Below are 18,214 nucleotides of genomic sequence, written 5' to 3'. Positions count from 1 at the left end.
TGTCCGTTTGTTTGGTTGTTATTAAAAATGTGTACACTGCTGATACTGAAGGGACGCGGGTGGCGCTGTGGGTTAAACCACAGAGCCTAGGACTTGCCGATCAGAAGGTCGGCGGTTCGAAACTCCGCGACGGGGTGAGCTCCCGTTGCTCAGTCCCTGCTCCTGCCCACCTAGCAGTTCGAAAGCACGTCAAAGTGCAAGTAGATAAATAGGTACCGCTTTGGTGGGAAGGTAAACGGTGTTTCCGTGCACTGCTCTGGTTCGCCAGAAGCAGCTTAGTCATGCTGGCCACATGACCCGGAAGCTGTACGCCGACTCCTTTGGCCAATAAAGCAAGATGAGTGCCGCAACCCCAAAGTCAGTCACAACTGGACCAAATGGTCAGGGGTCCCTTTACCTTATTGATACCAGGGAAAAGCACACCATAAACTTGGGGGTGGAGCATCTCTAAGCCCAATGGCTGCATTCCCTAGTAATCAACATTCCAGGGACCATGTGCTTTTGGTGGGTGCAGAGTCCTCCATCGCACCTAAGAGCAACAGGCAAGCTTAAATAACACAGGGTGCACCACATGGCTCATACAACGTTTGACTTATCTTTGCCCCATAGCATCCACCTGTGGTGGCTGCCTCATTGTGCCTAATGGTAGGGCCAGCCATTGTTTGACCAGTGAGTGAAGATTTGAACCTGGGTCTCCTCAGTACAGCACTTCAGCTACTATCTTACAATGGTTTCACATGAAATTGTATGTGAAGCATGGTCAAAATTCCGCTTCGTTTTCATTTGACTTTGAATGGGGCAGAATTGGACCATGGCCACATGCATGCCATATATTTACAGCACATGGCTTCCTCCAGAGGAATACTGGCAACCATATTTTACGCTCACAGAGCTACTATTACCTGCACCACCCTTAGCAAACTACAGCTCTCAGGATTCTTTGAGGGAAGTCAAGTGCATGGTGTGTATGCAGCCCGTGTAAGGGAAATCATTCATGATCACGTCCTTTAGGACAGACAGGAACAAGAACCTTTACTTGTGGTTCCTGCCATGTTCAACCCAAAACCTAACTGGAAAATCAAATAAACCCCAAAACGTAACGAAAATTAAATTGTTAAAAAGTACTGAAGCCACTCCAGCTTCAAATACTGTCATTTTATTTTATTTTTTTACAAACTGCAAAACTGATAGTGTATTTTGCATTATTAAGAATTAGCAGGCTGAAGGAGGAGGGCACGACAACAACCAACTCAGTGGTGCTTTCAGTGCCACTCTCAGTATCAGAATCTACATCTGTATTGACACTGACAGGATAACTGTGGAGAACTTCTCTCTTCTGTCGTGCAGTGCATTCTACACTTCTAGTAAGAATCACTGTGTCAGAATCAGGCAATACAACTCTGTATAGACCTTTCTTATAACCCACGAAAGTGCCCTGTTCAGAAGTGTGCCCCCTTTGAGTTTAAATCGACAAAAGAGATCACGTGAAGGGAATCATTCATTGGATGTGTGCTGCCACACAGTGTTCCGAAATAGGCAGGGATCTATTATTAGGCTAAGAATGAAATCCTAGATCTTGGCAGCCCTTCCAAGTAGACATACATACGATGCAGAACTGCACTGCATTTATTTGTATTTCATTATTTCATCCCTACGAGCTCGCCTTACCCCATGCCGATTGGCGGAACTGGCACTATTACTGGCGCCGCATAATACCTGTCCCTCATTTGCAAGAACTTGATCATCTAGTGTGGCAGCGCCTAGACTTTGGAACTCCCTGCCTATTGAGATCAAGAAGACAGCTTCACTGTACTCTTTTTCAGTGCTTGCTAAAATTAGCATTCCTGCTTAGACAAGCCTACTCAGATGCTTAGGAAGGTCGTTTTAATCTGATGTAGCATTTTTTAATAAAAACAACTTGTAGGTTTTAAAGTAGGCTTGCGAACCTTTCTTGATCTTACCGTTTTATCTTTTGTAAACTGCTTTGAGTCTTTTTTATACGATCAAAGTGCTATATTAATTGCACGGAACAAACAAATAATTCCATTCACATCCCACCTTTCCCTCCCCTCCCTTGTCAAAGAGCTCAAGGTAGCGAACGACGCTTCTCCCTCCACCTTCGTTTTTTCAAAATAAAAAAGGACTTTTATTAATTCTTTTAAAATGATTTTTATCACATACATATGGACAGAACTCCACGCGTATAAACCAGAGTGGTTTTTTTGTTTTTTGTAGACCAGAACATGTTCCTGCGATTTAGTCCAGAGTTTTGCCCCCTCTGCCATTTGAATCCTCACACAACAACAACAACCCTGTGAGGCAGGTCTAGCGGAGAGGCAAACGTCACCCGGCAGGGGATTCGAACCCCGGCCTTAGTCCGCCGGTCTAAACCACCACGGGCTGCGCATTACCGTATTACCAGATACCGCGGCACCTACGGAGGCTTTTTCCAGCCGCTCCGGGACGCAGAGCCAGAAGTGCTCGTGGCCTTCGGTCGTGCGCGTGGCCCTTTAAACTGCGGAAGGCCCGCCCCCCCGCCGACCCGGAAATACCTCTTGTTTCACTTCCGGGGACGTCCGAGGGAGGCTTCTGCGCTGGCTGTGCTGCGTGGGGAAGACTCGCGTCTCTTGGGCTGCGCGCACGAGGAGGATGGAAAGGGAAGAAGCGGCGGCTTCGTGGGTTTCGTGGGGAAAGGAAGAACGGCGGCCCCGCGGGCTGGGCGGCAGGCCGAGGCCCTGAGTCAGGCCTCGGCGAAGCGCAGGTGAGAGTGAGGGTGAGGCTGCCAGGGTGGGAGGGAGGTGCGCTGGGGGGGGGGGAAGCTCACTGACTGCATCGTGTTTGCCTCCTGCGTCTCCAAAAAGCTGCTCCAAATCGTATTCCACCAACGTGTCCTGTCAGCACGAGGACTTCTGCTGCTCACGCAGTGGGAAGTTTCTCCTGCCCCCTAACTCTACTTTCAGGTGGGATCCCCTAGGGCAGATTTAGGGGCGTGGGGAGGGATGTCCCCGTGGAAATCCTCGGAATCTCCGAAGAATAATGGAATTGTTGGAAGGGAGCCCGAGGGTCATCTATTCCAACCCCTCGCAATGCAGGAATCAACCTGACAGGTAACCATCCAACATCTGTTTTAGACCCTCCAAGGAAGGAGAGTCCGCCTTCTTCTAAGGGAGTCTGTTCCGCTGTCAAACGGCTCTCGCTATCATAAAGTTCTTCCTAATGTTTTCTGCTTTCTTGTAACTTGAATCCTGCCCTCCAGAGCAGGAGAAAGCAAGCTTGCTCCATCTTCCATGAGACAGTCCTTTAGATACAGTGGTACCTCGGGTTAAGAACTTAATTTGTTCCGGAGGTCCGTTCTTAACCTGAAACCGTTCTTAACCTGAGGTACCACTTTAGCTAGTGGGGCCTCCCGCTGCCGCCGCACGATTTCTGTTCTCATCCTGAGGTAAAGTTCTTAGCCCGAGGTACTATTTCTGGGTTAGCGGAGTTTGTAACCTGAAGCGTATGTAACCCAAGGTACCAGTACTGTATTTGAAGATGGCTATCATATCTACAATCAGTCTCCTCTTTACCAGGCTAAACACACCCAAATCCCTCAACTGTTCCTCATAAGACTTGGTGTGTGGCTTTTTTTTTTTTAACCATCCTTTTCCCCAACCTGCATTTTATCTCCTCGCAACAGCACTGTGAGGTAGGCGAGGCTGTGACGGCAGTGACAGGTCTTCACTAACCCTGGGAGCTTAAATGGCCAAGAGGATATGTGGACCTATCCTAACACTCTTTAGCTGTAAACAGGGGAGGGTCATGCACATCACCACCTTGAGATCCTTGGAGGAACGGTTTAATATAAATGCAATAAATCAATCAATGCCACATTAATTCTCTTTGGAGGTAAAGTGGGATATCAACATAAGGAATAAATTAAAATTGTAATTCAACATTGGAAGTGTGTTCAGAACACTTGCTTGTATGGAGTTTAACACACACACACACACACACACACGTATTCATTTCTTGCTGGTTTCTCACACACACTTTCAAGCATTGGCTTACTGTGTTCATTCATATATTTTATTCTGCCTAGGACTGCTGACATGTTGGCTGCAGATGAGTTTCTAAAATCTCCACCGAGGAAAACAGTCAGATTTGGTGGGACGTTGACAGACATCCTTCTAAAATACCAAAAGGTAGTATGGTTATCTGTCTCATCCTTTGTATTTTCTGACTGTATTGAAAGGTGGTTGTTGTTGTTTTTTTAATGAAAAATGCAAGTTTGGCCTTAAGAGATTGTCTTTTAGCTGTATACTCCCACTGTCTCTGGCAGTGTCTTAGTTATTTTCACCAAAAGAAGTGAAAGGAAAACAAGATATAGTCACTAAATCTGAAAAAAAAGGTTTTGGGGAGCTACAGTAAAGTTAGTAACATATGTTGCAAAAAGAGAGAGAAGAGAACCTCTATTAATTGCTTTTATGCTTTGAAACAGTAATATACCCAATGTGTCTCTCTATTTATTTTCAGTAGGGATCGAATAAGCTTTGATGCAAGGCTGCATGATTTGTTAGGGTACAACTTCATTCATGTTTTTGTTTTGAAGGGTGAGACGACCGAATTTGATTTGTTGAAGCATCAGCTGTTAGATCCAGACTTAAAAGTAAGGATTTTTTCATCCAAGTATTTCAGTGCTCTGCATGTCTTCTTAAATGTAAGGAAAAAAATGAACCAGAATGAATTGTTGCAGTTTTGTGTACCATTTATGATTATAACTAGGATAATCAGTAACAGATCTGACCACAGCTTAGAATACAGGCGTGTAATGCTAGCCTTGATTTCAAAGAAGCCTTACAAGCCCAGAGACTTGGATAAAATCTAAGCTACATAGGAACTTATGGCTTCCCTCTGTCCCTAGCTCACTCCCACCTTTACCCTTGTAATTGTTCTGGCACTAGAGGAATGGAGGGGGATTGTGCACCATCCTTTTAATGCCTGGCATTCTGCATGTCAGACACAAGGAATGCTGGCTAATGTGGTTTGCTCAATGCTGCTGGCTCCATATGTTACCCATTGCTCCTTGAATCTTTGTGTCTGGTGTCAAAGAGGAAAGGGGCAAAAGAGACCATCTATGCTTCCATTGGCAGAACAGCAACAAAGATAAGGAATGGGGTTGTTGGGGGCTCATTGAGAGAGGGATCAGGCCTTGTTGTGCTTCCAGTGATATAACTGGAGGCACAACAGGGTCTGAAATATGCACACAGTTGGGTTCAAAAGAACTCAGCTATTTCCCATTTTGGGGGGAAACAATTTTTTAAGAGCTCGGTTCCAAATCCAACTTAGGAACACCAGCAATATGTCTGTTTTTTGACTGATGTGAAGGCAGTGTTGTTGTGTCTGGCTTCCCTGCCCCCTTTGCCAAATTATGCATGTGAACAGAAATTTAACTTTTAAGTAATTCTAAGGTCAACTATGTATCTACAAAAAAAGAAAAGTTCACTCAGTTTTTCAGTATAAAATTTACTACATATACCAGAACCAGTAACAAAACAGCAGCCGAAACCTCAAGATCCGTTGTAAGTCATTAAATGATGAAAAATCACTAAAAAGTTAATAAAAGCTCTGGAAAACAGACTTGAGTGTACTTCAAAATCATCATAATTGACAGCATATGGAGGGAGGGGGTTCTGTAATTAAGGAGCCACTTCCAAGTAGGCCCTATCCTTTATCTCTGCAATTGCTATCATGGGTTCCCAGCAGGTTTTTTTCTGGCCCTGCTGGTTGCCATGTTGCCATCCTTCCCTCCTGGCCTGGCCACTGCCCAAGAACAGCCCAAGAGGCACCCCACTCCATTCTACCTTCACTACAGGAAAGTCTACCCGGATGTGCCTCTGTGTGGCAGCTGCCATCCTAACCCACTATTCACTTGCCTTTCCCACAGGAGAGGTGGGTGGGAGCAGGGGTCATCCGGAGGTGCCCTGGACACCTTAGCCACACAACTGCTACAGAGTTCCTGGCCTTCCTCCCAGCCTTAGAGCTGGAGAGGGGTTAGGATCACTACACAACAACACAGATGAACCCTGCACACTCTCCAGCTTCAAACTAGAGAGGAAGACTGGTCGTTCATCACGCCAGAGGGTGGCATCACACTCCCAGTAATGAGTGATATGTGGAAGCCTAATAGCCCTTCTGTTGGATTAACTCAGTTTTGAAAAAAATACCCCCGTTACTAATAGGTTTTCGTTGTTTTTTTACACACCTTATAAAGTTCAGAGTATTAAAGAGAAATTGGTTCTGTTTGCAGGATGACCAGATTATAAACTGGCTGGGTGAGTTTCGGTCTTCCGTTACACTCTTGACCAAGGAGTTTGAACAACTAGTCAGCATCTTATTGGTAAGAGTGTGCCATTTCTAATGTTTGCTGTACTTGGTCTTGATTCAGTCTGTGCAACGTGCATTCAAACCTAAGCGTATGTGTAACTTTGCAGAGGGTGCAGTGGCTGAAAAGGAGCCAGCCTGTGGTGGAAGAATATTTGGCTTTCCTGAGCAACTTGGTGTCAGCACAGACGATCTACCTTAGGCCATGTCTTGCAATGATTGTCTCGCACTTTGTACCGCGTGAGTTTTGGGTTTCTTTTCTTCTGCCTTGTATTGTTGACCAGGTGGCCATATTCAATTTGAACTTAAGTTTGGCAATCAGATTCTTATGTGAAGTGTATAATAATAGAATAATGCTGTTTCCACCTAGCTCGAATAACCATACAAGAGAACGATGTGGACATTTCGGATTCAGATGATGATGAAAGTGAGTAGCCATTTCATGTCTAATGGTCAGTTATGTTAGCACAAAATCTTGGGAGAGCTGCTGCCAGTCAGTGTAAGCTGACTCAGTATAAGGCAGCTTCCTATGTACCATATTATTTCCATTTTACTACACTGGTACTTCTAGGGTTAAGGTTAAGGGTGAAATCTCGTTCTCTCTGATATTTGTGGCTTTCCATTGAATGAAACTTGGAGGTTGCATACAGCAGGAGCCTCCCTGAATTTACCTAATTTGATTTAAAAGCTATCTAAGCTAGCAGCCGTTGCCACTCACTAGGGCTGTGTAATATATCAATATATTGTCCAAAACCGGTTTGAAGTCCATATCATGATTTCGGTTTCATAATTTTTGACCTGGCAATATATCGCAAATCATGATGTGTACTGTATGTGTGCTATGCAAAAATCACAATGTGGGGGAAACCGTGAAGCCAGTTAATGCCTCTACATAGCTCCATTTTTATTTCAGACATCTTGATATATCAGTATATTATGATATGTAGCAGGTGATATATATGAAAACCAGTTATCGCCCAGCCCTGCCACTCACATACATTAGATATAGAGTCTAAACCAGGCATAGGCACTCTTGGCCCTCCAGATGTTTTGGGACTACAACTTCCATCATCCCTGACCACTAGTCCTGTTAGCTAGGGATGATGGGAGTTGTAGTCCCAAAACATATGGAGGGCCGAGTTTGCCTATGCTTGGTTTAAGCAATATAATTGCACCAAATCTATCTACCTTAAGTGATTAAGGAAGTGCTCCCATAAAATATAGCATGAAAATCTATATAAGAAAAACTTCTGGATTAACGTACATGCTTGATGATGTTCAATTCTTGCAGATGTTACCGAAGGCTTTGACACTTGCCATAGAGCACTGCAAACAATTGCAAAATACGTCCCTTTGTAAGTACATAATTGATTTGGTACATCCCCTAAGTTAATTCATAGCCTTTTCTACCTGCTAGCTGAAACACAATCACACATCTTGCATATTAGCTTCAAGTGACAAAGCTACCTAAATTGATAATATTCTGCAGTTCAAAATAGGTCAGTGGTATTACCGTATTTTTCGCCCTATAGGACGCACTTTTTCCCCTCCAAAAATGAAGGAGAAATGTGTGTGCGTCCTATGGGGCGAATGCAGGCTTTCGCTGAAGCCTGGAGAACGAGAGGGGTTGGTGCGCACCGACCCCTCTTGCTCTCCAGGCTTTGCGGACCTCACCACAAGCAGCGGGAGTGCTCCCGCTGCTTGCGGAGAGTTGCCTGCATGCCAAAGCCTGCGCGCGCTGAGATCAGCGCATCCAGGCTTCGCGGACCTCTCCGCAAGCAGCGGGAGCCAGCGCTGGGCTCCCACGGCTTGCAGAGAGCTGCCTGTTTGGGGACTGGGGTCGGGGGAATTTCGGGCTCCCCCGCCCCAGCCCCGCGCCTTTATTTCCCCCAAAAAAAACTAGTTGCGCCTTATGGGACGGTGCGTCCTATAGGGCGAAAAATACGGTAATTCATATAAATATGTTTAGCAGCCCTCAAATTATGTTTTCCCCTAGATTGGTTCCTCTGTATTACTGTTGTAATCAGTTACGGTATGACGTGATGTGTGAAAGCTTGTAAGAAAGAGAAGCCTTAGTGTTTAGGATGCTACTGAATTATCATAATAATTTGTATTTTCAATTAAATTCCTTAATGTATAAAGTGTATCCCCCCCATTTCAGTGCATGATTTTAGGTGGAGTATGATTGCGAAGTAACTATCTTGGTAGGGAATAAATTACTCTCGATTAACCGCATGTGTGATTATTCTTCCCTGAGGACAGATCTAATTCTCCATCTTGAGTTTCCAATGAGTCTTTTAAAAGACTAAAGACTTTGCATGTGTACACTGTGCTGTTGCGGCTTGTTTCTTATTTTTCCTGATAAACTAGATGTAACCAATTAAAATCAGTCAATAAATGAAATTAATAATTTATTTAATAAACAGATAAAATTGTAATTGCTCCATCGAGAGATAATATGTGCACTATAGTCCTGTAATCTTATTTATAGCATTACTGTTTACTTTCCTTAAGTAGACCTGTATTTATGTTAAGAAATCTATCTCAAACTTGGGTGGAAAACAGTATTGTGAATCAATGCCTGTGCCTCTTTTTTATGAGACTTTCATCATTCAGCTCCTGAAATGTTTCGTTTGCTGAGATTGTTTCATGGGCTGTCCTGTGTTCACACTTATTTTGAAGCTTCTTTACACTTGCATTGCAGGACGCCGCAGTTTCTCATGCCGGTGCTTGTTGACAAATTTCCTTTTGTTAACAAATCAGAAAGAACCCTGGTAAGTAATCAGCCTTCAGTTTAAAATGGGATTTTGCTTTGTGTGTCTCGCGTCAGTGCTATTGTTAATGACCCTCTTGAAATAAAAGTGGCAGAAGTTGAGCATCCACAGATCTTGATGGTGCAGATACAGGATGAGCATAGAGAACTGTCAGCATGTAGAAGCTTTTTCTATTCCTTCAAGTGTTAATGCCTTCTTCGTCTTTCCATCTTACCAGCGATTTTCTGCTTTGGCTGTTTTGTTTTCCTATCTCCCTTTGCCTGATTTCCTTTTAACTGAGAATATTGGCAGGGATTGAACCTGGAACCTCTTTCAGGCAAAACACAAGCTTTATGACTGAGCTGTGGTGCCTTCTGTTGTGTGGTGCCTTACACCATTAAAAAATCCCTGATCCAAACCTACGTTGCTGAAGCTCAAGCAGTATGGAACTGAAAAACAAAGGCCCACCTTGAGAAAATCCAATCTGCAGTGTGTTTAAACTACAAATTGAAGAGGCTCGTTAGCCTTAGTACTCAAATGGTTTTCTATACAAGAAGAACGTTTTGTGTATGTTTTTTAATTTATCATTTTTGTGGGGGAATTCCATTGCAGCAATGCTATGTGCATAACATGCTACGAATCAGCGGATATATCCCAACACTGAGGCATGACATTCTGGAGCTGGTTATTGAAAGGGTATTAAAGATTGATGTAAGTATAGAGTGTGGTTCGTAAAAGACTTAATTCTTTCACCTTTATTTTCTATTACATTTTAGAAAAGGAAGGCATAGGCAAACTCGGCCCTCCAGATGTTTTGGGACTGCAGTTCCCGTCATCCCTGACCACTGGTCCTGCTAGCTAGGGATCATGGGAGTTGTAGTCCCAAAACATCTGGAGGGCCGAGTTTGCCTATGCCTGGTCCATACCATCTCCAGGTCAGTGTTTATAAAAAGTGGACAAAAGAGATGGTTGTATAGATGGTTTTATTAGACTGGCTTTAATTGATAGCCTGCTTTTGCCCTGTTCCTGGGTGGGAAAGTAAATTATAGGGGTTGTGTCCAAAGTAGCTCTGCATGCACTTGAGATCCCTGCATCCCTTGGACTAGATGACCCTTAAGGTCCCTTCCAACTCTACAATTCTATGATTCTTTGAAGCTTTTATCAGCGCGAGGATTTCTGCTTGCACAACTGAGCATTCTCCCCTATGTATGCTGTCTTGAGCTCCTTGCAATTAAGGCAGGATATAAATGTGACATTGGGTAATATTTCAATCAAACCCTTTACCTTTTCAGCTGGGGACGGGATATCTAAGTTTTAAAAATTGTTGTGCACCTTCATTTGCACGCGTATCAAACGCCTTTAGAAATGTTCAGTATCCTTACTCCTTACAACAGGTGAGCGCTCCGAGAAAAGAGATTGAAGCTGCTGAAGAGGATGAGAGCGAAGGGGCTCCTGAAGAGGGACTCTTTGACATGGCAAGTGTGCTTATTGAGCAGTGCAACGGGTCACATCTGAGCCATACATGCAAAGCACATGGTTTCCCTCAAAGAATCCTGGGAACTGTAGTTTACCCCCTCACTGAGCTACAGTTCCCAGCACCCTTAGCAAACCATGGATCCCAGGATTCTTTGGGGGAATCCATGTTCTTGGTAATACAAATAATACATGATAATACAAATATTAGTAAGAATGTTATATAATGCAACACATCCTATTATATAAGCCTTTCACTATTCTTACAATATCTTGATAATGAAACATTTGACATCACAATTATTTTTTTGTAGCACTTTCAAAAATATAGGTTGAATGTCAGTCTACTTTTAATAAATGTTCAAATTATCTCTCAAAAAAATCTCAATATCAAATATTTAAATATTTGCTTATATTTCCTTTATAGCAGGAAACAATATGACCCTGAATGTTATACCTATTTCATACAGTGTGTGTGTGTATTTGATTGTTGAATTCCATTTACCAGTTTTCTCACAATTTATATGGATGTACCATCCTTGTTAACTTTATAAATTCCAGCTTTTCCCATATATTTTTAATTAATTTTTGCTTTCTCAGAACCTGGCTTTGCTTCCATGGTTTAGCAAATAATATCCTTGCTGTAGTTAATATATATAACATCTGTTTTTGATGTTTTCTGAAATTGTCACTACTTTGTGTATAATTTAGATGACACAATAATGGCTCTGCATTTGCCTGAATTATTCTCATTAGCAGGAAAAATAAACCTCCCTTCTGAACAGAAGGCATCCTGTTTTACTTCCCCCTTAATGTTGATAATGATGATGATGTACATTCGATACATAAGCTTCTCCACAATGGTGATTCTCCAGATGTTACCAGTGTTCAGTACTCTTTATTCAGTACTTTTATTTCAATAGGATGAAGATGGAGAAAACCCGGAGAAGAATGAGGTGATGGCTCACCCAGTTGCAGAGCGCCTAGACATCCTGATGATTGTCTTGTTTTCATACGTTAAAGATATCTGCCATGTGAACGGTAATCACCCCTGCACAATGTGCTTAAATTATTTCTTTGAGATTGATAATGAGGAGGCAGCAGAGATGATAGAAATAATCTGTGGGACAACCTAGCAGGAGATTCCTGAATATAGATCTGCAGGCTTAAAGTGGGTAAGAGGAAGCAAGACAGGCCTGTGTGTAGATGTTTGTATTAAGGGCAGGAGAAAGTTAAGCCAGATGAGATTAGCCATGTGGAGTTTTATCAGTGCCTTTTTAGGCAAAATATTTAAATATTTTTTTTAGAGCCGATTGCCACTCTTAGTGACATCGACAAAATCAAACACCTGCTGTCTAACCTGGCTAAGCCTGTTATGTTCAATACAGCTGTGTGTGCTGTGAAACCTTCCCAACTCGGGAAAACCCATGAGACCAGCTTTGCGACCTGTTATATGTGTATGTTTTTGTGTATTACATGTGTTTTATTACATGTGTAATATGTGTATTTTTTTATATTTACTGTCACTGCTTGCTTGCTAAAATTGCTTCCTTTTGTTTGTTTCTTGCTATAACCTGCATTTGGTTGGCCAACCAAATTGTGATTTGAAAAACATTACTGTAAACATGAAAAACAGGCATGCTGTTTCTTGGTACCATGCTGCGGTAACAGAAATTGTTTTTTTGTTCTCAGGGAAGCTTGATATTGGCAACACCAAGGATTTGTATCGGGATCTGGTGACAGTGTTTGATAAGCTCATTTTGCCGACCCATGGCTCATGTCACGTGCAGTACATCATGTTCTACCTCTCTAGCTTCAAACTGGTGCGTACAGTTAATTGCCTCTCTTGCTGTGCTTTGCTCCCACTTATTGATGTGGGGAGCCATCCCAGACCCCCTAAATGTGTGGGGGGGGCTGCAAGGAACTGTGGCCCTAAGCCTTGGGGGTCGGAGCTAAAAGCATCTGCAGTCTTCTTGGTGAGCAAGATCTGAGAAAGGACACTACTTCCAACATACGCAGGCATGTTGATTGCTTTCACTGCCAAAAAGGTCCCTGTTTGCTGTGTGTCTCCCTGAAGTCAGGGTGGACTTTCAAATGTTACTGGACTCACATCTCCCCTCATCCCTGATCATTGGGCGTGCTGGCTGGGACTGATGGAAGTTGGAGCCGATTTGGAGGGCTACATGTTCCTCACCCCTACTCCCAGAAGTAATAAATGCCTGCAAATAGAGTCCATGGATTTAGTTTCCACGGCATTTGATGTCTTGCCACGTGTGACTCTGTCTTACAGGGAATTGCAGAAGCCTTTGTGGAGCATCTTTGGAAAATGCTTCGTAATCCAAATACTCCGGCCGTGATCAGGCAGGCTGCTGCCAACTACACCGGCAGCTTTTTGGCACGGGCAAAGTTTGTTCCGGTTGTGTAAGTAGCCTACCAACTTCCTTTTTTGTAGTTACTGATCTGCTGTGCAAGGCTAGATATGTGGAATTGAGGAGTGCAGTGGAGGAGCTAATGCAATAGATACTTAGCTGTCATAGAAAGCTGCCTTACGCTGTCAGACCAATGGCCCATTTGGCTCAGTATTGTCTACTCTGACTGGCAGCAGCTCTCCAGGGTTTTGGGTGGGGAACAGCCTGACCTGGAGATGCCAGGGATTGAATCTGGGATCTTCTGCATGCAAATCAGATGCTCTACTACTGAGCTTACATACCTTTCCCAAGGACTAGCTTATCCTGGACTGCTAAGTGTTTCCTATTTTTGGTGTCCCATTCTGCCGTGCAGGCAGCTGCCTGGGGCAGTAGAATGCAAAGGATGGGAGATGGAGTGCCCCAGAACATCCCCAGAGCCACAGGTAACCTAACCCTGATCTCAGTCTCAAATAGCATTATAGGTAGAGAGGTCCCCATAACCAAACTTCTTTTCTGGCGTCTGGTGGTTAAGACTTTGATGTCCAGAACCACACAAGGAATTTTGTCTTAAGCCCTTCTTCAAGTCAGCCCTTGCTCTGACTTGTCTGTGGAGAAGTCCTCCTGCATCAGGCCAAAAGCCATCTAGTTCAGCATCCTATTCTCGCTTTGCTCAACCTGTGGGAAGCCCCCAGGTGGGACCTGAGCACGGCAGCACACTCCCCACTTGCAATTCCCAGGAGCTGGTCTTCAGAGGCATATTGGCTGTGGCAGTGGAAGGAGAGCATGGCTTGTAGAAATTTGACAGCCTTCTCCTTGAATATGCAGAATCCTCTTTTAAAGCCGTCCATCACTACCATCTTATAGGATCGAACTCCTTTAATGATGCACTGTGTGAAAGAAGGACTTCCTTCTGTTTGCTCTGAATCTTACAACAGCAGTGCTCTGGTACAGTGGTACCTCTGGTTGCAAACGGGATCCATTCCGGAGGCCCGTTCGCAACATGAAAAGAGTGCAACCCGCAGCGGTGCATCTGCGCATGCATGGGTTGCGATTCGCCACTTCTGTGCATGCGTGTGACGTCGTTTTGTGCGTCTGCGCATGTGCGAGCAGCGAAACCCAGAAGCAACCCTTTCCAGTACTTCCGGGTCGCCGCGAGACGTATTCCGAAAGAACATAACATGAAGCAAACGTAACACGAGGTATGACTGTATTTACTTATCTGCTTTCCTCACTTCAGGTGCATCATTGTATACACCTTAAGCCTTCAGTCTTCACCTGGACTCCAGCTACTGCCATTCACCCTTTCTGTTTGCTTCAATTCCCTTATTGCTCTGCTCTGTAGCTGGAGTCCTTTCAGCCAATTTTCAAATACTGGTTTTGTTTTGCAAACAGCTGGAATGCTTTGGGCATGGCCAGATGCATTTTTGGCTGTGTGTCCAAGCCTGAACTGCTAACAAGAATGTAGTTGCCTCGTTGCACCTTGTCCCAAATGGTAGCTACCAACTTACCTGTGAAATGCGGGACAGCTGCCCTTAATTAGGCTTTTTTTCTTTGGTCCCATTGCAGTACAGTGAAAACCTGCCTGGACTTGCTGGTCAACTGGCTGCACGTGTACATTGACAACCAGGGCACAGGGGCAAAAGCCTTTTGCGACATCACTCTTCACGGGCCCTTTTATGCCGCCTGCCAGGCTGTGTTCTACGTGATCATCTTTCGTCACAAGCAAATAGTGGACGGAAACCTAAAGAAAGGTGTGTATATGGGAAAAACACAGCTCAGGAAGAATTTGGCAGTTTAATAGCTGAATGGCTCACAACGAGAAGCAGCTGTGTGGGTGGGGAGTGTACTTGGGCACATCTTTGGAGTTCTCAGTTGGGGAGTTATGAATAAGTTTACAGAGCAGAACAAATACTGGGTGGAAGAGCATTTAGAAGATTCCTCTTCTGAACTGGAGTTAATTCAATTGAATTAGGAGGGCCATAGCTCAATGGTTGAGCATCTCCAAGTAGGGCCGAGACCCTGAAACCCTGGAGAACTACTGGCCATCTGTGAAGAACACTGAGTAATGGTCTGCCTTGGCATGACAGCTTTCTGTGTTCCTTTGACGCACCAGATATCACCATCTCCATTGGAGACTGTTTTAGACATTCCTATTCAATGCATTTTAAAGCATTTAGTAGCATGCACACTGTATGTTTTATCTGCCAGGAAGCCAGGCCTGACTGCCTTCTTGTTGCATGTGTGCAACTTTTTGTAACAAACAATTTTCTCCTGTAGCATTCAAAGCGGCACTGGGCCTCATGTGCATTGTGAAAAATGCATACTGCCCAAACAGTTTTCGCTTTCCCTAGCGCTAAATGTTCTTTGCTCGTTTTGTTTTGAAGGTTTGGCCTTCTTGCAGAGCTTAAACCTTGAACGCATTGTGATGTGCCAGCTAAACCCCCTGAAGGTCTGCTTGCCTTCCATTGTGAATTTTTTTGCTGCCATTACCAGGTAAGTGTCTTTAAAAAAAAAGCTCTCTTGAATATTGTTAATACAGAAATATAGATGTCAAAATATATTTCTGTTTTCTAATAATAGGCCCTTGCAGATGTGTGTTCTGCTTGTTTCGACAATGCTTGTAGGTTGGAAGGCTGAATCGTGACAGTAAATTTAACCCCCTGCCCAGCATCTCAGCTGTGCAAGCCCTACTGCCCCTCCAGGGTGCTCCCAATATATGCAATTTTAGTCACTCATTGTGGGAGTGCCTGTACAGGGAGGGGAGAAGCCAGATGTGATTGGGTCCCACCTGAGCCAATAGAAAGGGGCTTAGCTGTTTTTGGTGTGCTTGTTTTTGTGGCTGCATATCTCTTCTTAAAAGAGAAACTTCAGCCAGCCATTTTTGCTCTCTTCCAGGAAATACCAAATCGCATTCTGTGACACCATCATCGAGAGGAACAGGCGGCAAGTTTTGCCAGTTGTAAGAAGCAGTTGTGGGGGTGACTCTGTTGAGACTTGCACAAACCCCCTTGACAGCTATTTCCCGTTTGACCCTTATATTCTCAAAAGGTATCTAATTCCAGACATCAGCGAACCTTCTTTTACTTACTATGGAAGGCGGCCGTTTGGCACTTCCAAGCAAAGCACTCCTTACTGTTTTCAGCTCAGGTTTACAGGCTGTATTTTGCTTTTCGTTTCCCATCACAAGTTCTTGATGCAGTAGTGTTGTGGCAATCTGGGTGGGGAGGAACTGTGTCATGCCAATCTTGTGCAGCTGTGTCCAGCTGGATACTTTGGTGGTGCAGCACCAGCATAGGATTGTGGGGGGCGGGGGGAGAGTCCTTGCTCAGTACCAGTTACACTGTTTGTGGGGTTCTCATTTCCTCTTGGTGCTTGTTCCATTTTTTACTTTTGAAACCTCTGAGCTTGTTGATGCCTCCCCTCTTGTTCATACAAAGTGTTGTTTTGGCTGCTCAAACTGAGTTTGCTATTGGCATGTAGGATAGTTTCATTATGAACATTTCCATGTCCTTTTAAGGCAAAGGGGAGGATAAGTCTAGAAAGCATTGGCCTCGGAGTAAGGCAATTGGGAGAAGACTTTGTACTGTATAGAATGGCCTTTAAACTGACTTTGCCCTCTTGCAGTGGGAGAACTAACCCATTGAAGGATAGCCTCTTCCATTGTAGGGGAATCTGGATGGCACCGGAATGGCCTTGTGATCAGCACATGTATCTGCTTTCTTCTACTCTCTTTATATCATGCCTTTTGCAGATCAAAGAACATAATCAACCCATTATATCAGTTTTGGGAAGAGGAGTGTTCTGAAGACCTGATAGAGGCTACAGACTCCATTAATGAGGTGAGCAATTTTATTCAAACACCGCCTTTAGTTCTGATGTAATGCCTTATCTTGGAGTACGTTTGTTACCGTGTTTTTTGGTCTGGTACAAAATCCTGAGTCTAGATAGCGGAGTGAAAAAACAAATCAAGTGAAAAGCACTTCCGTTTCCTTTTTGTGTGTGTGTGTGTGCAGGGCAAAGGTGAAGAGGAAGATGACTTTCTGAAAGGTGAAACTCCTCAAAATGATGGCATTGGTGGATTGACATCAGGCTCCTTTGACTCTACACTTCAGAGTTCAGAAAACTGCATAGGGTCACTGCCAGTTCCATCGCTATAGATGCTGCTGTGACCTTCCAAGAGCATATACAAAGTCGTTGGGACAATCGTTCTGATAGAGACCCTTTTGTTTATTTGCACAGTTCCTAAACCAATTTCTTGGAACAATACTGAAAGCAAAACTGAAACAAGCGCGTGGATACTTTCAACTGGGGTGTGTTCACTTCATTTTGTAAGCTGTATGAATTTAACAATTTCCTTTTGATTTGCAATGGCTCATCTAATGTATTAAATATACTAAAGACTATGAATCAGAGAAGCGTGTTGCTAGTTCTTGGATGCCCAGCCAAGCTTTTGACTATGTCCTAACCAAGCAGCAAAGAGCTCCATTCCAAGTTTCGGAACTAAGCAGCGTTTGCCAAAGAGTGGAAAAGATAATATGAAAACTGTTGCTTTTTTATACTGAGTCAGACCATCTAGCTCAGTCTTGTCTACACTGAGTGGTAATAGTTTTCTAGGCTTCCCCATTAAAAGAGAACAGGGGAGGCATTCGTGGAGAGTTCCGGCACCTTTCTCTCTAGAAAACTAGCACTGCCCAAAGTTTTAAGTTCACCATGGATTATTCGGCAACCATGAATGGTTCCATTTACAAGTTTCGTTGATAGGCTGGATCTGGATTCCACATTGTGCTAGGGGTATGTTTCATGTGTAAGGATAGCCAGATGCAAAGGTTCTGCACAAAGGCATGCACATAGCACATTGGACCCCCAAACCCCTCCAACTTACTTATGGGTTTAGGTCCAGGGACCTGTGTGCAAAGTCTGGAATCCCTGGACCCCACAAGGTGGAGGGCTGCTTATCCACCTCAGGAAAGGAGGCATGAAGGTTCTGGGACCTTCCCAGAGTCCTCCTACAACCTTTCCAGAGCCTGGTAAACAAGAAAACCCACTGGGTGCATGGGGGGGGGGGGGGCGCGGAGAGAGAATAAATGCCGAGCCAGGAATGGTGGATTTCCTCCACTCTCCCATTTATTTATTATTTAACACACACACCCCTAAACAAAACCAACCACATCCGGTTGCAACTGTGTATATACAGGGAGCTTATGTTGCAGGTTTACT

At 44.0% G+C, this 18,214-nt stretch overlaps 1 protein-coding gene across 1 annotated transcript; it reads left to right on the top strand.

Annotated features, from left to right (window-relative positions):
- The first annotated feature begins 2,555 nt into the window (after positions 1 to 2,555).
- On the top strand, positions 2,556 to 17,412 carry RRN3 (RRN3 homolog, RNA polymerase I transcription factor). The gene is made up of 18 exons (XM_081888010.1): positions 2,556 to 2,761; positions 4,082 to 4,184; positions 4,592 to 4,648; positions 6,290 to 6,379; positions 6,474 to 6,603; positions 6,734 to 6,790; positions 7,655 to 7,718; positions 9,068 to 9,137; positions 9,729 to 9,827; positions 10,511 to 10,591; positions 11,513 to 11,630; positions 12,282 to 12,412; positions 12,880 to 13,010; positions 14,564 to 14,748; positions 15,382 to 15,490; positions 15,893 to 16,045; positions 16,749 to 16,836; positions 17,011 to 17,412. The coding sequence occupies exons 2-18, from the start codon at positions 4,092 to 4,094 to the stop codon at positions 17,152 to 17,154; spliced, it is 1,800 nt and encodes a 599-aa protein (XP_081744136.1). The 5' UTR covers positions 2,556 to 2,761; positions 4,082 to 4,091; the 3' UTR covers positions 17,155 to 17,412.
- The last annotated feature ends 802 nt before the right edge of the window (positions 17,413 to 18,214 follow it).

Source organism: Podarcis melisellensis (genome assembly GCF_964234715.1).
Source record: "Podarcis melisellensis genome assembly, chromosome: 14".
In the NCBI taxonomy this organism is placed as follows: Eukaryota; Metazoa; Chordata; class Lepidosauria; order Squamata; family Lacertidae; genus Podarcis; species Podarcis melisellensis.
The sequence above is the reverse complement of the archived record's forward strand: the minus strand, read 5'-3'. Positions and strand labels throughout refer to the sequence as shown.